The sequence below is a fragment of the Callithrix jacchus genome, chromosome 5, assembly GCF_049354715.1.
Source record: "Callithrix jacchus isolate 240 chromosome 5, calJac240_pri, whole genome shotgun sequence".
NCBI classification, from domain to species: domain Eukaryota; kingdom Metazoa; phylum Chordata; class Mammalia; order Primates; family Cebidae; genus Callithrix; species Callithrix jacchus.
The window spans coordinates 144,187,609-144,205,757 of NC_133506.1; the positions used below are offsets into that span (position 1 = coordinate 144,187,609).

General features: G+C 39.1%; 1 protein-coding gene across 10 annotated transcripts in view; it reads right to left on the reverse strand.

Moving 5' to 3' along the window:
- CPAP (centrosome assembly and centriole elongation protein) overlaps window positions 1-18,149 on the reverse strand; it is a 97,918-nt gene that overhangs the window by 18,072 nt on the left and 61,697 nt on the right. For all 10 annotated transcript variants that reach the window (XM_054256719.2, XM_035302370.3, XM_054256720.2 and 7 more), the window contains 8 exons: window positions 16,332-16,841; window positions 15,680-15,803; window positions 10,518-10,814; window positions 9,032-9,140; window positions 8,107-8,209; window positions 6,358-7,981; window positions 4,853-4,985; window positions 1,707-1,872 (listed from right to left, as the gene is read on the reverse strand). In XM_054256719.2, the coding sequence (XP_054112694.1) occupies window positions 1,707-1,872; window positions 4,853-4,985; window positions 6,358-7,981; window positions 8,107-8,209; window positions 9,032-9,140; window positions 10,518-10,814; window positions 15,680-15,803; window positions 16,332-16,775 (3,000 nt within the window). In that variant the 5' untranslated portion in view covers window positions 16,776-16,841. The remainder of the gene's footprint in view (window positions 1-1,706; window positions 1,873-4,852; window positions 4,986-6,357; window positions 7,982-8,106; window positions 8,210-9,031; window positions 9,141-10,517; window positions 10,815-15,679; window positions 15,804-16,331; window positions 16,842-18,149) is intronic.

Below are 18,149 nucleotides of genomic sequence, written 5' to 3' on the forward strand. Positions count from 1 at the left end.
TATTTTTAGTAGAGATGGGGATTGGCCATGTTGGCCACGCTGGTCTCTAACTCCTGACTTCAAGCGATCTTCCTGCCTCGGCTTCCCAAAGTGCTGGGATTACAGACGTGAGCCATTGTGCTCAGCCGATAATCGTATTTTTTAAAGATGTCTTTCTCAGAGAAACCTACTAGACTATTTATGGGTGAAATGAACAATGTCTGGGATTTCACGTTTTAAATTCCAGATTAAAAAGCTACAAAAGAGTAGAGGGGAGACACAGATGAAATTAGAAAGACAAAATGATCACTGGTGAAATGGGAATTCATTCTATTATTCTTTCTACTTTCACGTGCTTTTGAAATTTTCTATAATAAAAAATTATTTTCAAAAAACAACTGAATAAGTGGCTAGGGCAAGGGTGAGGGAGAAATTTCACAACACATCTTTTTGTACCTTTTGAATGATATATTTATATTGCCTTTGGAAATAAAAGTTTTAATACTGTCAAAGTCTAATACATTAGATTTAATAAAGTAAGTATTAACCAAAACATAATGGTACATTTCTTCCCACAAAAATAAAGAATTAAAGACCCTGAGCACCATGCTATTTAGTAACTCAAGCTGGAGGTGTGCAGGTGAGATTGCTTGAGGATGGCTACAAGAGACAGGAAGAAAGCAAAAGCTGGAATTCAAAACTGCTAGTAATTAAAATACAGACAGTGGAAGGTGAGTTTGCTGTTTTTCCTTTTTCTTTTTTGAGATGGAGTCTCACTCTATCACCCAGGCTGGAGTACAGTGGCATGATCTCAGCTCATTGCAATCTCTGCCTCCTGGGTTCAAGCGATTCTTCCCCCTCAGCCTTCCGAGTAGCTGGGACTACAGGCACATACCACCGCATCCGACTAATTTTTGTATTTTTAGTAGAGATGGGATTTCACCATTTTGGCCAGGCTGGTCTTGAACTCCAGACCTCGTGATCCACCTGCCTCGGCCTCTCAAAGTTTTGGGATTACAGGTCTGAGCCACCACACCCAGCTGGTGAGTTTGCATTTTATGCTAGAAGCAACGATTGCCATTTTAAATTTCTCTTTTGCTAAGTTTTAACTTTGATGAAGTCCAACATATCCATGTTTTATTTTATAGTTAGTTATGTCTTCTCTTAGAAATCTTTGCATATGCCAATATCGTAAATAAATTCACCTATTTTTTTCTAGAAGGCTTACAAAGTTTTAGCAAGAACTGCATGAGTTCTTTTTTAACTTCTACAACCTTCTGATCATATCCATTTCTAACTATGAAATGAACAGGACTGATAATCTGGCCTATCAGTTTCTGAGTTTTGGAATTAAACACCTGGTTATTTACAGCTGTAAGTTATGTTAAATGATCAGAACTAACAGTATTTCGTATGTGGCAGGTCAAAAAGATTAACACAACATTATGCTGGTGAATTTCCAACTCCCAGCTTGTTCATTCATCCATGACATTATCATGGTCTTTTCTAGGAAGTCTTTACTAGTAAGAAAAGAACTGATACATATTTTATTCTTTAAAAGTCAGACTACAACAGATATTCCTGATGCATTGTCTCAGATTATTTGTTGAATGAATAATGGACTGAAACACAGTTTTGCTTTGACATATGAAGTAACTCTAATGAGATCCTTACAATACTGTCCCCTTTACTAACTTATATGACTATAATGTAAAGAACTAGCATACCTGTATTTCTTCCCGTTCCTTTTTATCTGGAAAAGCTCTTGCAGCTGTAGTATACTTTTCAAAAACTTTACGTTCCTTTTGTAGCTTCTTCATTTCCTCCTTTTTAAACTCTTCTATTCGAGCTAATTCTTTTGCTTTCTGTTGTTCAAAGTCTGCAATTTCTTTCCTAAAATGACCAAACTATGTTATCACCTAGGGAGACCATCTCAGTGCAGTGATGTGCAGAACCTGTTGACAGGCTGGTAACTGCCAGTCCTAGTGAATTCATCTTCAGTCCATAGGCCTGAAATAACAGCCAGTCCACTCACCAAAGCATTAATCCAACAAGCATTCACTGGGTGCCTATGATGAATCCGGCATTCTACAAGGTAGTGAGGAAACCACAGTGGAAAAAAAAACCAAAAATCCTAGCTGGGCACAGTGGCTCACACCTGTAATCCCAACACCAAGAGGCCGAGGCAGGCTTCAGCCCAGGAGTTCAAGGTTGCAATGAGCCATGATCGCACCATTGTACTTCAGCTTGGGCAACAGAGCAAGACTCTGTCTAAAAAAAAAAAAGAATCGTATTCCCGCAGCTTCTTACATTCTAATGGGAGACCGACAATAATAAAGAAGATAAATGGGTACATGGAATATCAGAAGCATTAAAGAGAAAAAGCAAGAAAGATATTCAGGAAATATGAGTTGGAGGGTGAAATTGTGTTGTATGTGAGGGTTATCTTGCTGAGATAACATGAAAGAAACCTGAAGGAAATGAGAGAATCAATCCAAGAGTGTCTGCACAGAGCAGCGCAGGCAAAGGGAGTGGAAAGTACAAAGGCCCTGAGGCAGGAATGTGCCTGAGGTGTTCAAACAACAGCCAGGAGGCCAGTGTGGCTAAAACAGAGTGAGCAAAGGATGGGCAGCAGGAGAAGGTGTCAAAAAAGGAGGAGGCAGGCCGGGCTCGGTGGCTCACACCTGCAATCCCAACATTTGGGATGCTGAGGTGGGCAGATCACCTGAGGTCAGGGATTCGAGACCAGCCTGACCAACATGATGAAACCCCATCTCTACTAAAAATACAAAATTAGCTGGGGGTGGCAGCACATGCCTATAATCCCAGCTACTGGGGAGGCTAAGGCAGGAGAATGGTTTGAACCCAGGAGGGTTCAACCCAGAAGTTGCAGTGAGCCAAGATTGCACCACTGCACTCCACCCTGGGTGACAGAGCAAGCCTCCATCAAAAATAAAATAAAATAAAAAGCAGATTAAAGACTCCATACAGTAGAGCCCAGGGCTCAGAACCACCTGCTTAGGCTGGCACTGTGGCTCTGTCACTTACTAAGGGGGTAAACAAAAAGCTTCCTTCTCAGTGCATCAGTTTCCTCATCTGTAAGGTGGGAAGGATAACACAATGTCTAAATTTGAGGACTGAATTTTGCTTAGAACAAACCAAAACTGACAAAGGGAAAACGCTAAAATAAATAAATAAATAAATAAAATTTTAAAAAAAAGAAAGAAAAAGAAACAGCCATTATCTTATGATCTAAATGTTGCTTAAAAGAAAAAAATGTCCATTTTGAAATAATGATGTAGAGACATTTTAAAAGTCATCTTGGGTAGAGAAGGGATTGGAATAAGTTCCATGTTTTACCCATCACTACTATAAAAGCATACATTTATAGTATATATCAGCAGAAAAAGATATTTCCATTTAAAAATAATATTCAGAATTTGATTTTTAAGCATAGCTCGAAATACAGTGTAGTAACTGAATTTCCTTTTTAAGTGGATTGATAGCCATCTATAAAACTTTATCTGGAATTTATGGGCCAGGTGTGCTTTAGAATTCATATTTTTCAGGTTTTAGAAAAGAAATACAGAAGCGATGTCATGGAAGATGGTGGAGTAGGAAGCTCCAAGCATCAGTCCCTCCACCAAAGCAGCTATTGAACTAGCAGCACCTGTCAGAATCAACCATTTGGGAACTCTGGAGATGAATGAAAGACTTGCAGTGTCCTGGGAGTCTAAACGAAGAAAGGGGCTGGGAAATCTGCGTGAATTTCAGCATTTGCATAGCAGCCACCATACCCTAGATCCAATCCCACAGCAGATAGCCATGGGAACTACAGTTTTATGAATTTCTCCTCAAACATTAAAATAACAATACCACAAAACAAAGAAATATAGTGTGAGTGCAATATGTAATATCCCCAGCAAGACCCACAGCAACACTTGGAACCAAAAACATTAGTGTTTCTGCAACAGAACTTAGGACTATTCGCAAGTACAATCAAAAAACTATGTCTACATAAAACATATATATAAATATAAATAATAAATATAGTATATACAAATAGCCTCATGTAAGTTTAGTTCAAGTTTTGCTAACCATAAAGTCCGATAAGATCATGACGTAGGGTAGGAAACAATATGTCATACTGTCTACTGGTGTGGGTGGAGTTGTGTCCTCTAAAACAGCATGTTGAAGTCCCAATCCCTGTGAATGTGACCTTATTGGAAATAGGGCCTTTGAAGATATAATTAAGATGCCAGTCAAGGTGAGGTTATAGAGGAGTAGGGTCAGCCCTTGATCCAATATGACCCTATCCTTTAAAGAGACACTGAGACACACACGCAGAAAAGAATGCCATGTGAAGACACAGACAGAGGGAAGATGGCCGTGTGACCACAGAGGCAGAGACTGGAGTGATGTCGCTGTAATCCAAAAAATACCCAAGGAGTGCCTGAAACCACCAGAAGCTGGAGGAGCCAGCGTGGCCCGTCTTGCTGATGCCTGGACTTTGGACTTACAGCCTGAGGAACCACAAGAAAATAAACTGCTTGTTTTAAGCCACCTAGTTGGTAGTACTTTGTTACAGCATCCCAGAGAAACCTATACACTAACTAACCAAAGTACTATTGGATCCAAACTTTTTTTCAAATTTCAATTTATGATCTCTCCACCAAGAAAATTCCCTTTTTGACACATCATTGACTACATTGGGTCATTTTATTCAGTAAAAAAATCTTATATGATACAGATTTCACCTCCTTTTCAGTTATATTTGTTGGATTGACTGAAAATGTTTCAGATTGCTTAGATGGTTTTAAAGATAAAACTGAATCACTGCGTATTTTCTCCCAACTTACAGACCCAAACGCACCTGAGTTTTTCCAAGGCACTTTCTCGTTCAATGCGAAGTTTAGCTAAAGATGCGTTCTCAGCTTTAAACTTTTCTATTTCTGTCTCCAATTCAGTAATTTTGTCTCTCAAAACCTGGGATCGAGCACTGTCACCTATAAAATGGGCCATAAATAGTGAACTTCACAAAAGGCCTTACAGCAGCAAAAACACTAGCTAGCTAGTAACACTAAGAGCCAAGAATATGGCAAACATCTGTGCCATTAAAATGCATTAGAAACAATGCTTCAAATATGAAAAGGAAAAAAAATTAAACCTAACTTTCCTGAGGAAACCAGTGCAAATTTATGAAAGAATTAATCAACCTGAAAAGAGTATCGACCTGACAAGGAATCAACATGATACATAAAAATAAATCATTCAAAACCATTTTTTAAAAGCCAATATATATAAATAGCTTAAGAACATGAGTAAGTAATCCACAAGAGATCTAATGGGCTAATCAACACCAAAATCAAAGTTTATCCCCTACTACTAATCAAATAAATGCAAAGTAAGATTTTTTTCTCTTTATCAAATTTGCTATTTAAAATGTAAAATAGCCAGTGCTTCTGTCCTGCAATTCGAACAAGCATTTTATCCATTAGTACTTTTTCAGAAAATAAATGTGATCCACAAGGCTAAAGAATAGCGCAAGTTATACTTCTCTGTCATATTAAAAATACATAGGAAAAATGATGGGAAGGAAATATCCCAAAAATGGCATAGCCATTACTTTTGGGTAGCTAAGTTGTAAATATTTTTACTTCTATACTTTTTAAGCTTCCAAACTTTCTACAAAAAAAAAAGTTACTTTTAAATCAGAATTAAAAAAAAAAGGTTATAATTTATATTTCAAAGCGCCTATGCTATGCTAGTCAATTGGAGTTTATAATATAATATAATGGAAAGAAATCTTTCAGTGTGAGTTTAAAAAGTCCATTACATCAACTGAAATACTAAACATCCATTAAATGGAACGAGGTAGATGTGTATGTGTTAGAACAATCTTCACAATTTATCATAAGCAAGGTGCAAGACAGTATCTAAAAAGCATATTTTCATTTGTTTAGAAAAGTCATTATATACACTCACACATATGCTTTTACATGCATGGCCTCTTTAGAATACACAAATGAAATGGTAATGCTGATACTTCTAGGAAGGGGGACTTGGACCTGGTCTGGGGAAGAAAGGAAACTTAGGAGCTTTGATGTTATCTCACTTTATTAAAAAGTAATTGATTTTAAAGTCAGAAAGTCAAAACGAAGTTTAAGTTTGAAAAATCTGAAAGGACAATTCAACTGAATCTCTTATACTAGTGACTATTACATTTTATAGACACACAAAATAAATCAGATTTTTTCAAATCACACATTAATTTGACTTCCATTGAGCGGTTAAGTTAGGATTTTAAGCATCCTGACAGCATTGATAAATGTTAAATTTCTCACATTCTGATACATATTTTATAAGGATCTGACTCACCAGGTGGTTGGTCTTGACTTATGTTTAACCTGGGTTCACTTCCCAAGTGTGAATCTGACTTTGGTTTTGGTTTCAAGGAAGGAAAGAATTTCATCATCAGCTCCGATGTAGGAGGAGGACTTCTGCTCCTCCTAGATTTGCTCAAGTCTTCTCCCTTCTTGACTGGTGCAATCTTCCTTCTTACTGTTTTGTCCAGGATGCCTACTTCATTATTAAGGTAGCACGTCTGCGGAGTCCCGTAACTAGATTCATTCCCAAGAATAACATCCTGATTACACAAATTCTCCTCAAGGTCAGTCCAAGTTCTTTCATCATCAAAGTCCATTTTACTCATACTTAGGGATGAGGATCTTGAGGGCTCAGACACTTGATGTTTGCTGCTTTCTATGATAGACTCATCGCTACTGTAATCTTTATCAGACAAATCCAGATCAACATCTCTCCTTTTATCTTCTTGAGTCCCGGTGTCCCTAAAAGGCCCCTTACCATCACAGACTTGTGGGCTATCCTCTTTGCTGCTGAAGCCCCTTTCTCTATCCTCAGTCGATGGTTTTATGGTAACATCAAGCTGCTCCTCAGAGGCAGTGCTACTGTCACTGTTCATAACACCTTCATTGTCACCTGCAATCCATTCAGTTTGATTTTCAGAAGTGCTCTTTTGGAAGGCTTTCCTAATGATTTTACAAGGCTGTTCCCTCGATTCATCAGCTGAGGACAATGAACGGTTTTGTTTGGGTGTGACTTCACACTCACGCTCCTTCTCACGTGCAGCGTGGTCCAAATCCTCACTGCAGTTACACTGACCAACTGGATCTGCCGGATTTGTCTTCTGTGGCACAGCTTTGACAGGGGTGGAAGACATCCGGTGACCTTTGTGGATCTCTTGATCCCTTTCTAAGATTTTCAGTACAAATGAGGAATTACTAGAAAATGATATTTCATCAGCGGCTTGTTCTAAAAACAAAAATTCATCTAATTCTAAATTTTCCTTTTCCTTTTCTCGTTCCCAAGTCTCTAATGTTTTCTGAAGAGAAACGTCAAGAGAAGGTTCCGAGTCTTTCACGGTCTCCCTGACAAGGCTCTTAGAAGCCAGGCAGCGGGCCGGCCCTGTTGAAAGAGGATGTCTGTCTTTATCTGGTGTCTTATTCCACCCTGTACAGCCAGTATCACAAGGTTTTGGACACTCAGGTACATTTTCTTTATTATTAGATGTAACTTTTTTTTCAAATTTGATCTGGTCTCTAAACTGCCCGTCATCACATTTCTTCCCCGTCTGTATTTTCAACCCTGATGGAGACAGACTTTTCCTGTTATTACACTTCAGCATTTTTGGCTTCTGACTGATAGTGACAGATCCCCTCCTGGTTCTAGCTTTGTTGTCCTTTTTAAGGGTAGGGTTCTCTGCACACGGTTCTTTATTTATGAGAGTGGTTTTCCGCTGGAGTTGCTGTCTATCCATTTTAAATAGAAGCTGGTCCTCAGAAGCGCTCTGGTCAGTCACTAGTTTACTTTCTTTCCCTTTCTGAAACTTAGATTTAGCATTAGTAAATCTGGCTAAACCTTCTCCTCGTTTTAAAAATGGTTGTTTCGGTTTTGCTTTGATTGGCAATGGGCCTTCTGCTTCCTAAAATAAAAGAATATTTGAATTAATTTTGGTATATCCAAGTCACCTGAAAGTTATTTTTAAAACAAATTAGATAAATCTCTAAAGCCTCAGAATGATGTAATCAAAATAGCACAATTGCTAACCCTCAGCTGTTTTTGCTTCAGTTCTTGCTCTTCCAACCGAATTTGTTCTTCTAAGTAGTCTTCAAAGGTCTGTTTCCTTTCTCTAATAGCAGCTTTAATGGGCCTAAAGAAACACAAAGTTATTTAACATGCAAATCATGATGTGTGAATATCTGACACTTTGTGTGCCTGGTATAGAAACCCTAGACTTCAGAGAGAACTAACCTTTCCCAGAATCAGTACTTCACTTTGAGAATCTAACAAAAGCCACAATCTTTCTCCACCCCTTAAATATAAGAATATACAACACTCTTCAGGTGACTTGGGAGCCCTAAGAACGCTTCTGAAGTTCATTTATCCATTACAGATTAATATGTGGAATAACATATTCATCAAATAACTTTAAAATGTATTTGAAAAATAGATTACTAACTATGCATTTTTTTAAACTAAGAAAGGCCCTTAATGTGAGTAGAGCAGTAATCAGAAAAGTCATTTTGTCCATATCATATTGAAAATTTTGAAATATATTTTTAAAATTACCTAATATTTAAAAGATAAAATACTTTAAATTTGCCATATTTTAAAATTCTATCACTGATTATGCAATTATAAATAAGTGACACCAAATGGGAGATGCCAATACTTAATATTTCCCTCTTCCAAAAAAATAGGATTTAACTATTTGAGAGAAGACTGATTTTATTCAGATGTTTCTCTTAAGTGAAAAAGCTTTGAAAATACAATGTCAAAGCAGTTTAACTGACATACCTCCCCAACCTCCTTTGTTGTCCACAGTACATAATAGGTTGTATCTTTAACCTTAAGAGTATAGTCAAACAAAAACAAGAAAAGTATGTATCTTTCAAACAAGGAAAGTGTTCTGTAACAAAGGCCAGCTATTGTACTAAATAGTCACATTTGCCACTTTTAACATGAACAATACCTTTCTTCAACATTAGCCACTTCTGAGGAATTGTCACATTTTTTAAAGTTCTTATCATTCGCTTCCTGAATCTGTTCCGTCATTTTCTCCCAACATAAAATACTTTCTCCTAAGATAAAAATTAGTAACAATTTAGCTCAAGAAAAGCATACTAATGTCTTAAAACATGAGAATTTTAAAGTTACTATGCTAAAACATATTTATTAAAAGTAACGTATGTCAAAGATTTTACAACACTCAAGGAGTTCTTTAATATAATTAAATAATTTGAGACCAGCCTGGCCAACATGGCAAAACCCCGTCTCTAGAAAAAAGATACAAAAATTAGCCAGGCGTGGTGGTGCACACCTGTAATTGCAGCTACTTGGGAGGCTGAGAGTGAGCAGAGGTTGCAGTAAGCTGAGATGGTGCACTGCACTCCAGCCTAGGCGACAGAGCTAGACCCTGTTTCAAAAATAAAAATAAAATAAAATAAAGGCACTCGACATTCTTCAAAAGGTTAATGTCATGAGAAAAAGAAGTGTGGGCTTTTCTAGTGATAAAAAGACTAAAGAGTAATAAGAATCAAATATAATACATAAACTTGACTAGATATGCATAAATTTGATTGGTTCCTTTAAAAAAAAAGGCACTTTTAAGAGACATTTTGTGATAATTGGGAAAATTCCAAAATGAACTTGAATATTAAGGAATTATAATCAATTTCCTTAGATATAATAGCACTGTGGTTATACTTGATGCATACTGAAATATTTGGAATGAAGTAACATACACTGGTAAGTATACCAGTAATCAATGCAGTGGTCTTTCAACTTTTCTAGATGTTTGAAATTTTACAAAATAAAAGGCTAGGGAAGCATATTGTATAAAAAGAAAGAAAATACATTTGAGCTTTCCATACCAAGGAATTAATCCTAAATTAGGAACAAGGCATTATGGCTAGGTGCAGTGACTCAGATCTGTAATCCCAGCACTTCGGGAAGCCAAGGCAGGCAGATCACTTGAGGCCAAAAGTTTGAGACAAGCCTGGGGAACCTGGTGAAACCCATCTCTACTAAGAAGTCACAAAATTCTCTGGGCATGGTGGTGCATGCCTGTAATCCCAGCTACTTGGATGACTGAGACATGAGAATCACTGGAACCCTAGAGGCAGAAGTTGCAGTGAGCTGAGATCATGCCACTGCACTCCAGCCTGGGTGACAGAGCAATACTCTGTCTCCAAAAAAAGGCCACAGGGGACAAAAAAAAACACACATACACAGAAAGAGCTGGCAGGGCAGCACATGCCTATAGTCCCAGCTACTTGGGAGACTGAGGGGGCACAGATTGCTTGTGCCCGGGAGTTTGAGTCCAGCCTGAGCAACACAGCAAAGACTCCATCTCTGAAAAAATAATTTTTAAAGAAAAAACACAGAAAAGCCTTATCATAGGACAACTTAGTAACACTATGAGTGAAGTCGGGAAAAGAGAAACAGAAGTAGCTCACCTGCAGGATAGTTACGGTTTTCTTCTTTTAAACTGTTTTTTTCCACAGGTACTTCTTGATACTGTGCCTCAGAAAATAAATTAGGAGAAGCATTTTTTGAAGTTAAAACAAAATCTTCATGAGCAGTTCTACAGAATTTGCCTTGCTCATGGGATAAAATGTTGGAGGCGTATGTTTCTTCCTGGGCTGGGTCTGGATAGATGTATGATGGGAAGCAGCGTGTGGTTCTCTCCCCAGTGGTGGCATTTCCTGGATATCTGTGCTTTTGGCTCTGATCATCAGGCAGTAAACTCAAACCTTAAATTAAGAAAAGCAAAGCTGATGACTTCCTTCAACATTTTGTCTTTTCTCCCCAGGAGTGATCCCATCCCACAAAAGGCTTCTCCACAGTGACAAAAGTATTTTTTTCCTTTATTCGGATGTGGTATTTAACAAAACCATGAAACATGATTGATTGACTGATTGTTTGAGACAGTTTCACTCTGTCGCCCAGGCTGAAGTGCGGTAGTGTGATCTTGGCTCACTGCAACTTCCACCTCTCGGGTTTGAGTGATTCTCATGCTTCAGCCTCCTGAGTAGCAGGGATTACAGGCGCCCACTACCACGCCGGGGTAATTTTTTGTATTTTTACTAGAAATGGGTTTCGCTTTGTTGCCCAGGCTGGTCTCAAACTCCTGAGCTCTGGCAATCTGCCTGCTTTGGCTTCTCCAAATGTTAGAGTTACAGGTGTGAGCCACCACACCTGGTCAAAATCATGAAACTTTTAAATTCCAAAGTGACTTTCATATAGTTTTAAATAAGAATATATTTAGATACGGCTTCCGTGCAGATGGCACGGGCATGGCAGAGCTGCAGCTGCCTAACCCCTGTTCCATGTGTGAGAACATGCAGGTGTCAACTCTGCAGCCCTGCAATCAGCAAGTCAGACCCGGAGCACCCATGCAGACAGTGATGTGAGTGACCTAAGCTGTTCCGTAGTTACCAAAAGCTGCCCTTCAGAATTTTGGTATCATTGGGTGATGGAAGCTGAATTTTCCTTTTTGTATTTTTCTCTAGTTTCTTTTTCTTTTCTTTTTTTGATATGAAGTCTCACTCACTCTGTTGCCCAGGCTGGAGTGCAGTGGCAAAATCTCGGCTCACTGCAACCACTACCTCCCAGGTTCAAGTGATTCTCCTGCCTCAGCCACCTGAGTACTTGGGACGATACGCACAGGCTACCACACCAGCTAATTTTTGTTATTTTTAGTAGAGACGAGGTTTCACCATGTTGGCCAGGCTGGTGTTGAACTCCTGACCTGAAGTGATTCACCCGCCTCGGCCTCCCAAAGTGCTGGGATTACAGGCGTGAACCACCGTGCCTGGCCCTTTTCTCTAGTTTCTAAATTTCCTGTATTTTTTTTGTCTGTTCTGCTTCTTAAGTCTCTGCTTTTGAATTAACCCAGTAAACACAGAGGAGGTTCTTCTCTCCATCTCTAAGCCACACTTCTGAAAGGGCACTGGCAGGCAGTGCCTCACTGAACATCAGCTTCAACCTTAATTTGACCTTAATTAAAGTCAGGCAGGGCCTCACTGAACATCAGCTTCAACCTTCCTTCCTTCCTCACAACCCCTTCCCCAATCTAAACATTTCTGACTGACAGTCATCCCACTTCAGCCTGAAGTGGTCTTTGATGAAAGTAATATCCTAAAGCACTGTTCTCAGTCTTGGGGCATCTACTAGGTCACAATTACTTTCATAAAATATGCACTGATGGTGCAAATGCAAAATAAAAAACTTCTGGTGCCTTCTTCAAAGCAGGACAGAAGCACCCAGAGTCCCAATAGCGGTTGTTTGTCAGCACCATGCACGCATAGTTTAAAAAAAAGTTTTGGCCGGGCGCAGTGGCTCACGTCTGTAATCCCAGCACTTTGGGAGGTGGAGGCGGGTGGATCACAAGGTCAAGAGATCGAGCCCATGTGGCCAACATGGTGAAACCCCATCTCTACTAAAAATACAAAAATTAGCTGGGCATGTTAGTATGTGCCTGTAGTCCTAGCTACTTGGGAGGCTCGGGCAGGAGAATTGCTTGAACCCAGGAGGCCGAGGTTGCAGTGAGTCAAGATCGCGCCACTGCACTCCAGCTTGGGTGATAAGAGACTCCGTTTAAAAAAAAAGTTTTACTTAAGAATGTCCTGGCCGGACATGGTGACATGCCTGTAATCCCAGCACTTTGGGAGGCCAAAGTAGGAGGATCACCTGAGGCCAGGAGTTCAAGACCACCATAACATGGTGAAACTCTGTCTCTATTAGAAATACAAAAAATTAGCCAAGTAAGGTGGTGCAGGCCTGTAGTCTTAGCTACTTGGTTGGCTGAGGCAGGAGAATTGCTTGAACCCAGGGGGTTGCAGTGAGTTGAGATTGCACCACTGCACTCCAGCCTGGGCCTGGGCAACAGAGTGACAATTTCATTAAATCTCGACTTTTAAGTACACGTCTTTTGAACATTCTGTGGGACAAAAGGGGAAGTATGCACAAATTGCCTCTGCTCCAAAATGACGTTCAGGAAACCATTCAGGGAACACCATTTTTACTTGAAAGAATGAATGACAGACAAACTATGATTATTTAAATCTGGGTATCTGGCAGGCATTTTCTCAAAAAAGAAACAAGTAAGCCAGTCACTTCAAAGAAAATGACAGTCATCTGTTGCCAATGATAAAATCTGATCTTTCAAATAAAAATTAGAATTTTGCAAAGCATGTTCACCACCATAAGCTTGAAAGCTGTATTAGCAATACTTCAAGACTGTTTAGATGTGATTGGTAGTGATAATAATGAATGCCATTTTTGATACTGTTGTATAATGAAATATATCAACATTTTGAAGACCTACATAATTCAGTGAACCACTATTTTCCAAGTGACCAGTGCTCCAAAAACACGCACCATAAAAAATTCATTCAAAATGTCAAGATATTCAATATATTTGTATTATATTTTAATGTAAGAGTATAAAAAGTTCATTAAGACAGTTTTAGATTCCATATGGCAAATAACTGCCATAAAATGACCACTTGTTAAGGTGCAAAACCAAAGAGTAACCACAGTTATCTGAAAGAGCTATTAAAATACTCCTCTTTTCCAATTATATATCCATGTGAAGCCAAAATTTTTCACATAACATAGAGACAGAATGCAAAAGTAGATAGGAAAATCAGCTGAGTTCTTTCAAGCCCAAATTTAAAGTTTCAAAAATAAAAACACTATTGTTCTTTTATGCTTTAGAAAAGAAACATTCATTTCAAAATGTTATTTTTATAACATGTAATTGGTTTATTATCATTTTAAGCAAATTAATTTTTAAATGTCTCAGTTTTAATTTCTTTTTTTTTTTTTGAGATGGGGTCTCACTCTGCCACCTAGGCTGGAATGTACTGAATGTACTGGCACAGTCTCGGCTCACTGCAATCTCCGCCTCCTGGGTTCAAGTGATTCTTGTGCCTCAGCCTCCTGAGTAGCTGGGATTACAGGAGTGTGCCACCACACCCAGCTAATTTTTTACATTTTTTAGTACAGATGGGGTTTCACCATGTTGGCCAGGCTGGCCTTGAACTCCAGACCTCAGGTGATCTGCCTGCCTTGGGCTCCCAAAGTAGTGGGATTACAGGCGAGAGCAACCATGTCCAACTTGTTTAAATTTCTAATACAGTAAGTTATTGATAAACACAGCCCATATAACAAAAGTTCTTTGGGGTCCTCAAAAATTTGAGAATGCTAAGGGGTCCTGAGACCAAAATTTGAAAACCACTGCCCCAAAGCAAAGTGCTCTATGACTGAATAAAGCTAGTTCTTATGTAAATAACTTTGAAATCAGCTTCCCTGTCATTCTGCCACAGTGCTGGTTCTACCTTTAAAAGTATCACTGCTGTTTTTTTTTTCTTGAGATGAGTTTCATACTGTCTCCGGGCTGGAGTGCAGTGGTACAATCTCCGCTCACTGCAACCTCTGCTTCCCAGATTCAAGCAATTCTGCCTCAGCCTCCCGAGTAGCTGGGATTACAGGTGCCTGCCACCACGCCCAGCTAATTTTTAAAATATTTTTAATAGAGATGGGGTTTCACCATGTTGGCCAGGCTAGTCTCGATCTCCCGACCTTGTAATCCGACTGCCTCGGCCTCCCAAAGTGCTGGGATTACAGGCGTGAGCCACCACGCCTAGCCAACTTGCTACAATTTCTCATGACCACACCCGACTCAAACCCTATACCCAGACTCCCTCACTTGCCAAGTCTTTTTTTTCCTTGTATTCCCAATGCCCAGCACAATCTCGGAGCAGAACAGTGCTTTCCTGAGTCAGTAAAGTATATTTCTCAAAAGTAGCACCAAGAAGCAAGCACATGGCTCCAACTTCAGTTTTTCAAAATGTGAGACACAATCCGTAATAATTTTATCATCAGATGCAGCATTTTAAAAAATGATATAGAATTAGAATAAACAAGATAGAAAATGTCCTTACTACATGCCAGGAACGCCAATAAGGACTGATGACATCACTGCTCCAGGTCACATTTCCAGTTTTCTTTCCTGATTAGCACACAGTGCTTTCTGTTAACTGATGAGTCACACTACCATGTTAAGTACCTTTGGTATGGTTCTGCAGTTGAACAGAGTGGCTTCTGCATATACCTTATGACACCCAACAGTTTTCATTCATCAGGCAGGAGTTAGATACCAGTAGTAGCTCTAGGCCAAATCTGGCTTTTCCTCTATTGATCCTTTTTTAGGGGAACAGGGTCTCACTCTGTTGCCCAGGCTAGAATGCAGTGGTGCCATTATAGCTCACTGCTGCAGTCTCAAATTACTGGGCTCAAACAATCCTCCCACCTCAGTCTCCAGAGTAGCTAGGACTAGAAGCATGGACCACAGCACCCAGCTCATCTTTTTTTTAACGAATAAACATGAATGCCTTACAGTAGGGCATGTGCACACCAGAATGCCACAGCTCCTTCTTGTACCAGTTATATTACACCTCTACCATTTCACCTTGTCTTCCTGGCCCTTAAACAAACTGGAGTTCATAACATATGATACAGGAAGTTATAAATAACCTATCAAACACATACACATCAGAAACGTATGTAACTATTTCTCATTGCACTGAGGCCCTGTGTAACCAAAGCATACCTGGAAGTGTGCACTGCCCAGACACCATGGTGAGTAGCTTCTCTTGTTCCTCCATGAGTCTTTGTAGTTGCTCCAACTGTTGCCTCTTTAATTGTTCCTGCTTCTTCTGTTGTACTTCCTTCAGCTTTTATTTTTAATATAAAATTAATTTTATCAAATCAACTTTACATTTCTTCATGGACCCCTTGTTCCCTTAATTCCTTCCATCTCCCCCCTCCTATCTTCCCTGGTAAGAAGTTTTAGAGAGGGATTCCTAGGTAACTAAATTGGTTACTAAAAATCTAAAACTCAAATCCTTACGAAGGAAATAATATCAACTATCTCAACTAAGAACACAAAAAAGCCATATAAATCCTTTGACTGTTAAAATAGGATGGTATCAGTACATCCACTTTTTCTTCCTAATACTTGATCAAACATTTCTTACTTTTTGCCAAATGAGGTAACAACTTAAAGTTATCATAAGTGCTATAGTTATATCTTATATATTAAACATACTTCAATGTTTCACATTAGACAAAGGGCAAAATCTGGTATTCTGAGGATTTCAGAGTGAAGGGGAAAAAACAAGAAGACCTAGAATAGATGACTTTATTACATAAATAGAAACCTGCAACGACATAAATTCATAGTAGGCCAAATCCTATCGTACCTGTTCAAGTTTTTTAAAAAGTGGGTCTTTATAAGCCACTTCTTTGACTTGATTTGCAATATCTGGGATGAAGTCATTTTTGTTTTCTTCCTGGAGCCCAGAAGCATTGTGACATGCCACTATCTGTAGTCCCTTTTTAATGCAAGGAAAACCTGTGTGGGTTTCAGATTTATCTGACTGTGGTTTGTAAGGGCTGTTTGACTCTGACTTCTGTTCTTCATGAAGTGAATCTTCTTCACTTATAAAGGTGAAGCTATCAGAAAAATGTGTGCCTTGAACAGGAAAGCTGGTAGAAATGTCCACAGCTGCTCGCTTCTCTTCGTCTGCTTCCAAAATAGGAAATCCACGATTTAATATGACCCCAGCCCGAGAAGGACTGGTCATCCACTGGGTTAGGAAGTTCTGCCCACTGTTTAACTCTGAAGAGGTTGGCATCAGGAACATCTCAGTCCAATGGCACTATTATATTTAAACAATGCAGAAGCTAGAAGAGCTGTTGATTTCTAACACCTATAGACAAATATAGTCAACAAAATGTATTAGTTAAAGTCATTAGATGTCTTACCCAAAATGAGCCCAAACCTCAACCCAACACAAAAATGTCCTCAGTATTTCATATACAAAAGACCTTAACTAGCAAAGCAATTGGGCATTAAGCTACATTTTTTAAGTCTTAAAAATAATCAAATTGAGTAGATCAAAAACCTAAGATCCTTTTTGACCTAACCATTCAATTACTAATAATTTTATGCAAGTGCTAGACTAGTTCAACTAAACTATGGAAGATAAAATGCCTTTTAAGTTATTCACTTATGGGGAAAAGAAAAAGCCACTATCAGATATTATCACACTAAGCACTTTCCTGCTTTTGGCCCTAGTCTAACATTGCTTCTTTGTCCTAGTTCTAGAACAAAAGTCACCAGCACTACCCGTGGCTTTACCTGGCACTGTTTCACCTGTCCCTTCCTTGTCCATCTCCCTTTTAACACCTTGCCCACGAGACAGCCCCTCAACTGTCTTCCTAGAGGTAAAATAATGACATTACTCTTCTAGCATTCATCTCATTTAGTGGTATTTTACTTTTATGTTCGATACCAATCCATGGAGTTCCTTAAAGATATGTGTATATTCACTACTGCCAAGCACCATGCCTGGCACATAGGAGAAATGTAATTCTTATGGCATGAGACAATAAAAATTACATTGGCTTATGCCATAACTCTGTATATCAGACTTTAAAATTGGCCAAATTCCTAGTGTAACTTTGCCACTGTGTGATAGATAAACAGAGAAAATAAGCTTTTCCTCTGTGTGTATCTGATTTGACTCAACTAACATTTATTGAGTTCTTACTCTGTGCCAGACATTGTTTTCCGCTCTGGATACACAGCAGTTCAGAAATCAGAATCTAGTGGGGGAACACACACACACACCAATTATACAGTATGTTAAATAGTAATAAGTTCAAGGGGGAAAAATAAAAGCCATGTTGGAAAAGGAGGTTGCAAGTTTAGGCAGGGTCCTCATTTAAAAGGTAAAGTTAAGGATCAGGGGAAGGAGAAGGCGCAAGTTGTGTGGCTGTCAGGGGCAGGGTAAGACCCAGCCACCTGGCTGTCCTAACCATCTGCAGGACACTACCACTGACACCCCATTCCTCCAGAAACCTCAGTTCTTAAAACCCATCACCATTATCTACCTGTTTAAACCTATTACATCACTCACTATGGAAGGGCCTGAGATCCAGAGCCAGGCTTCACCTCTCACACACTAATCCCCACACTTTATTCTGCTCCATCTCCCAAGCATCCAAGCCCCAAA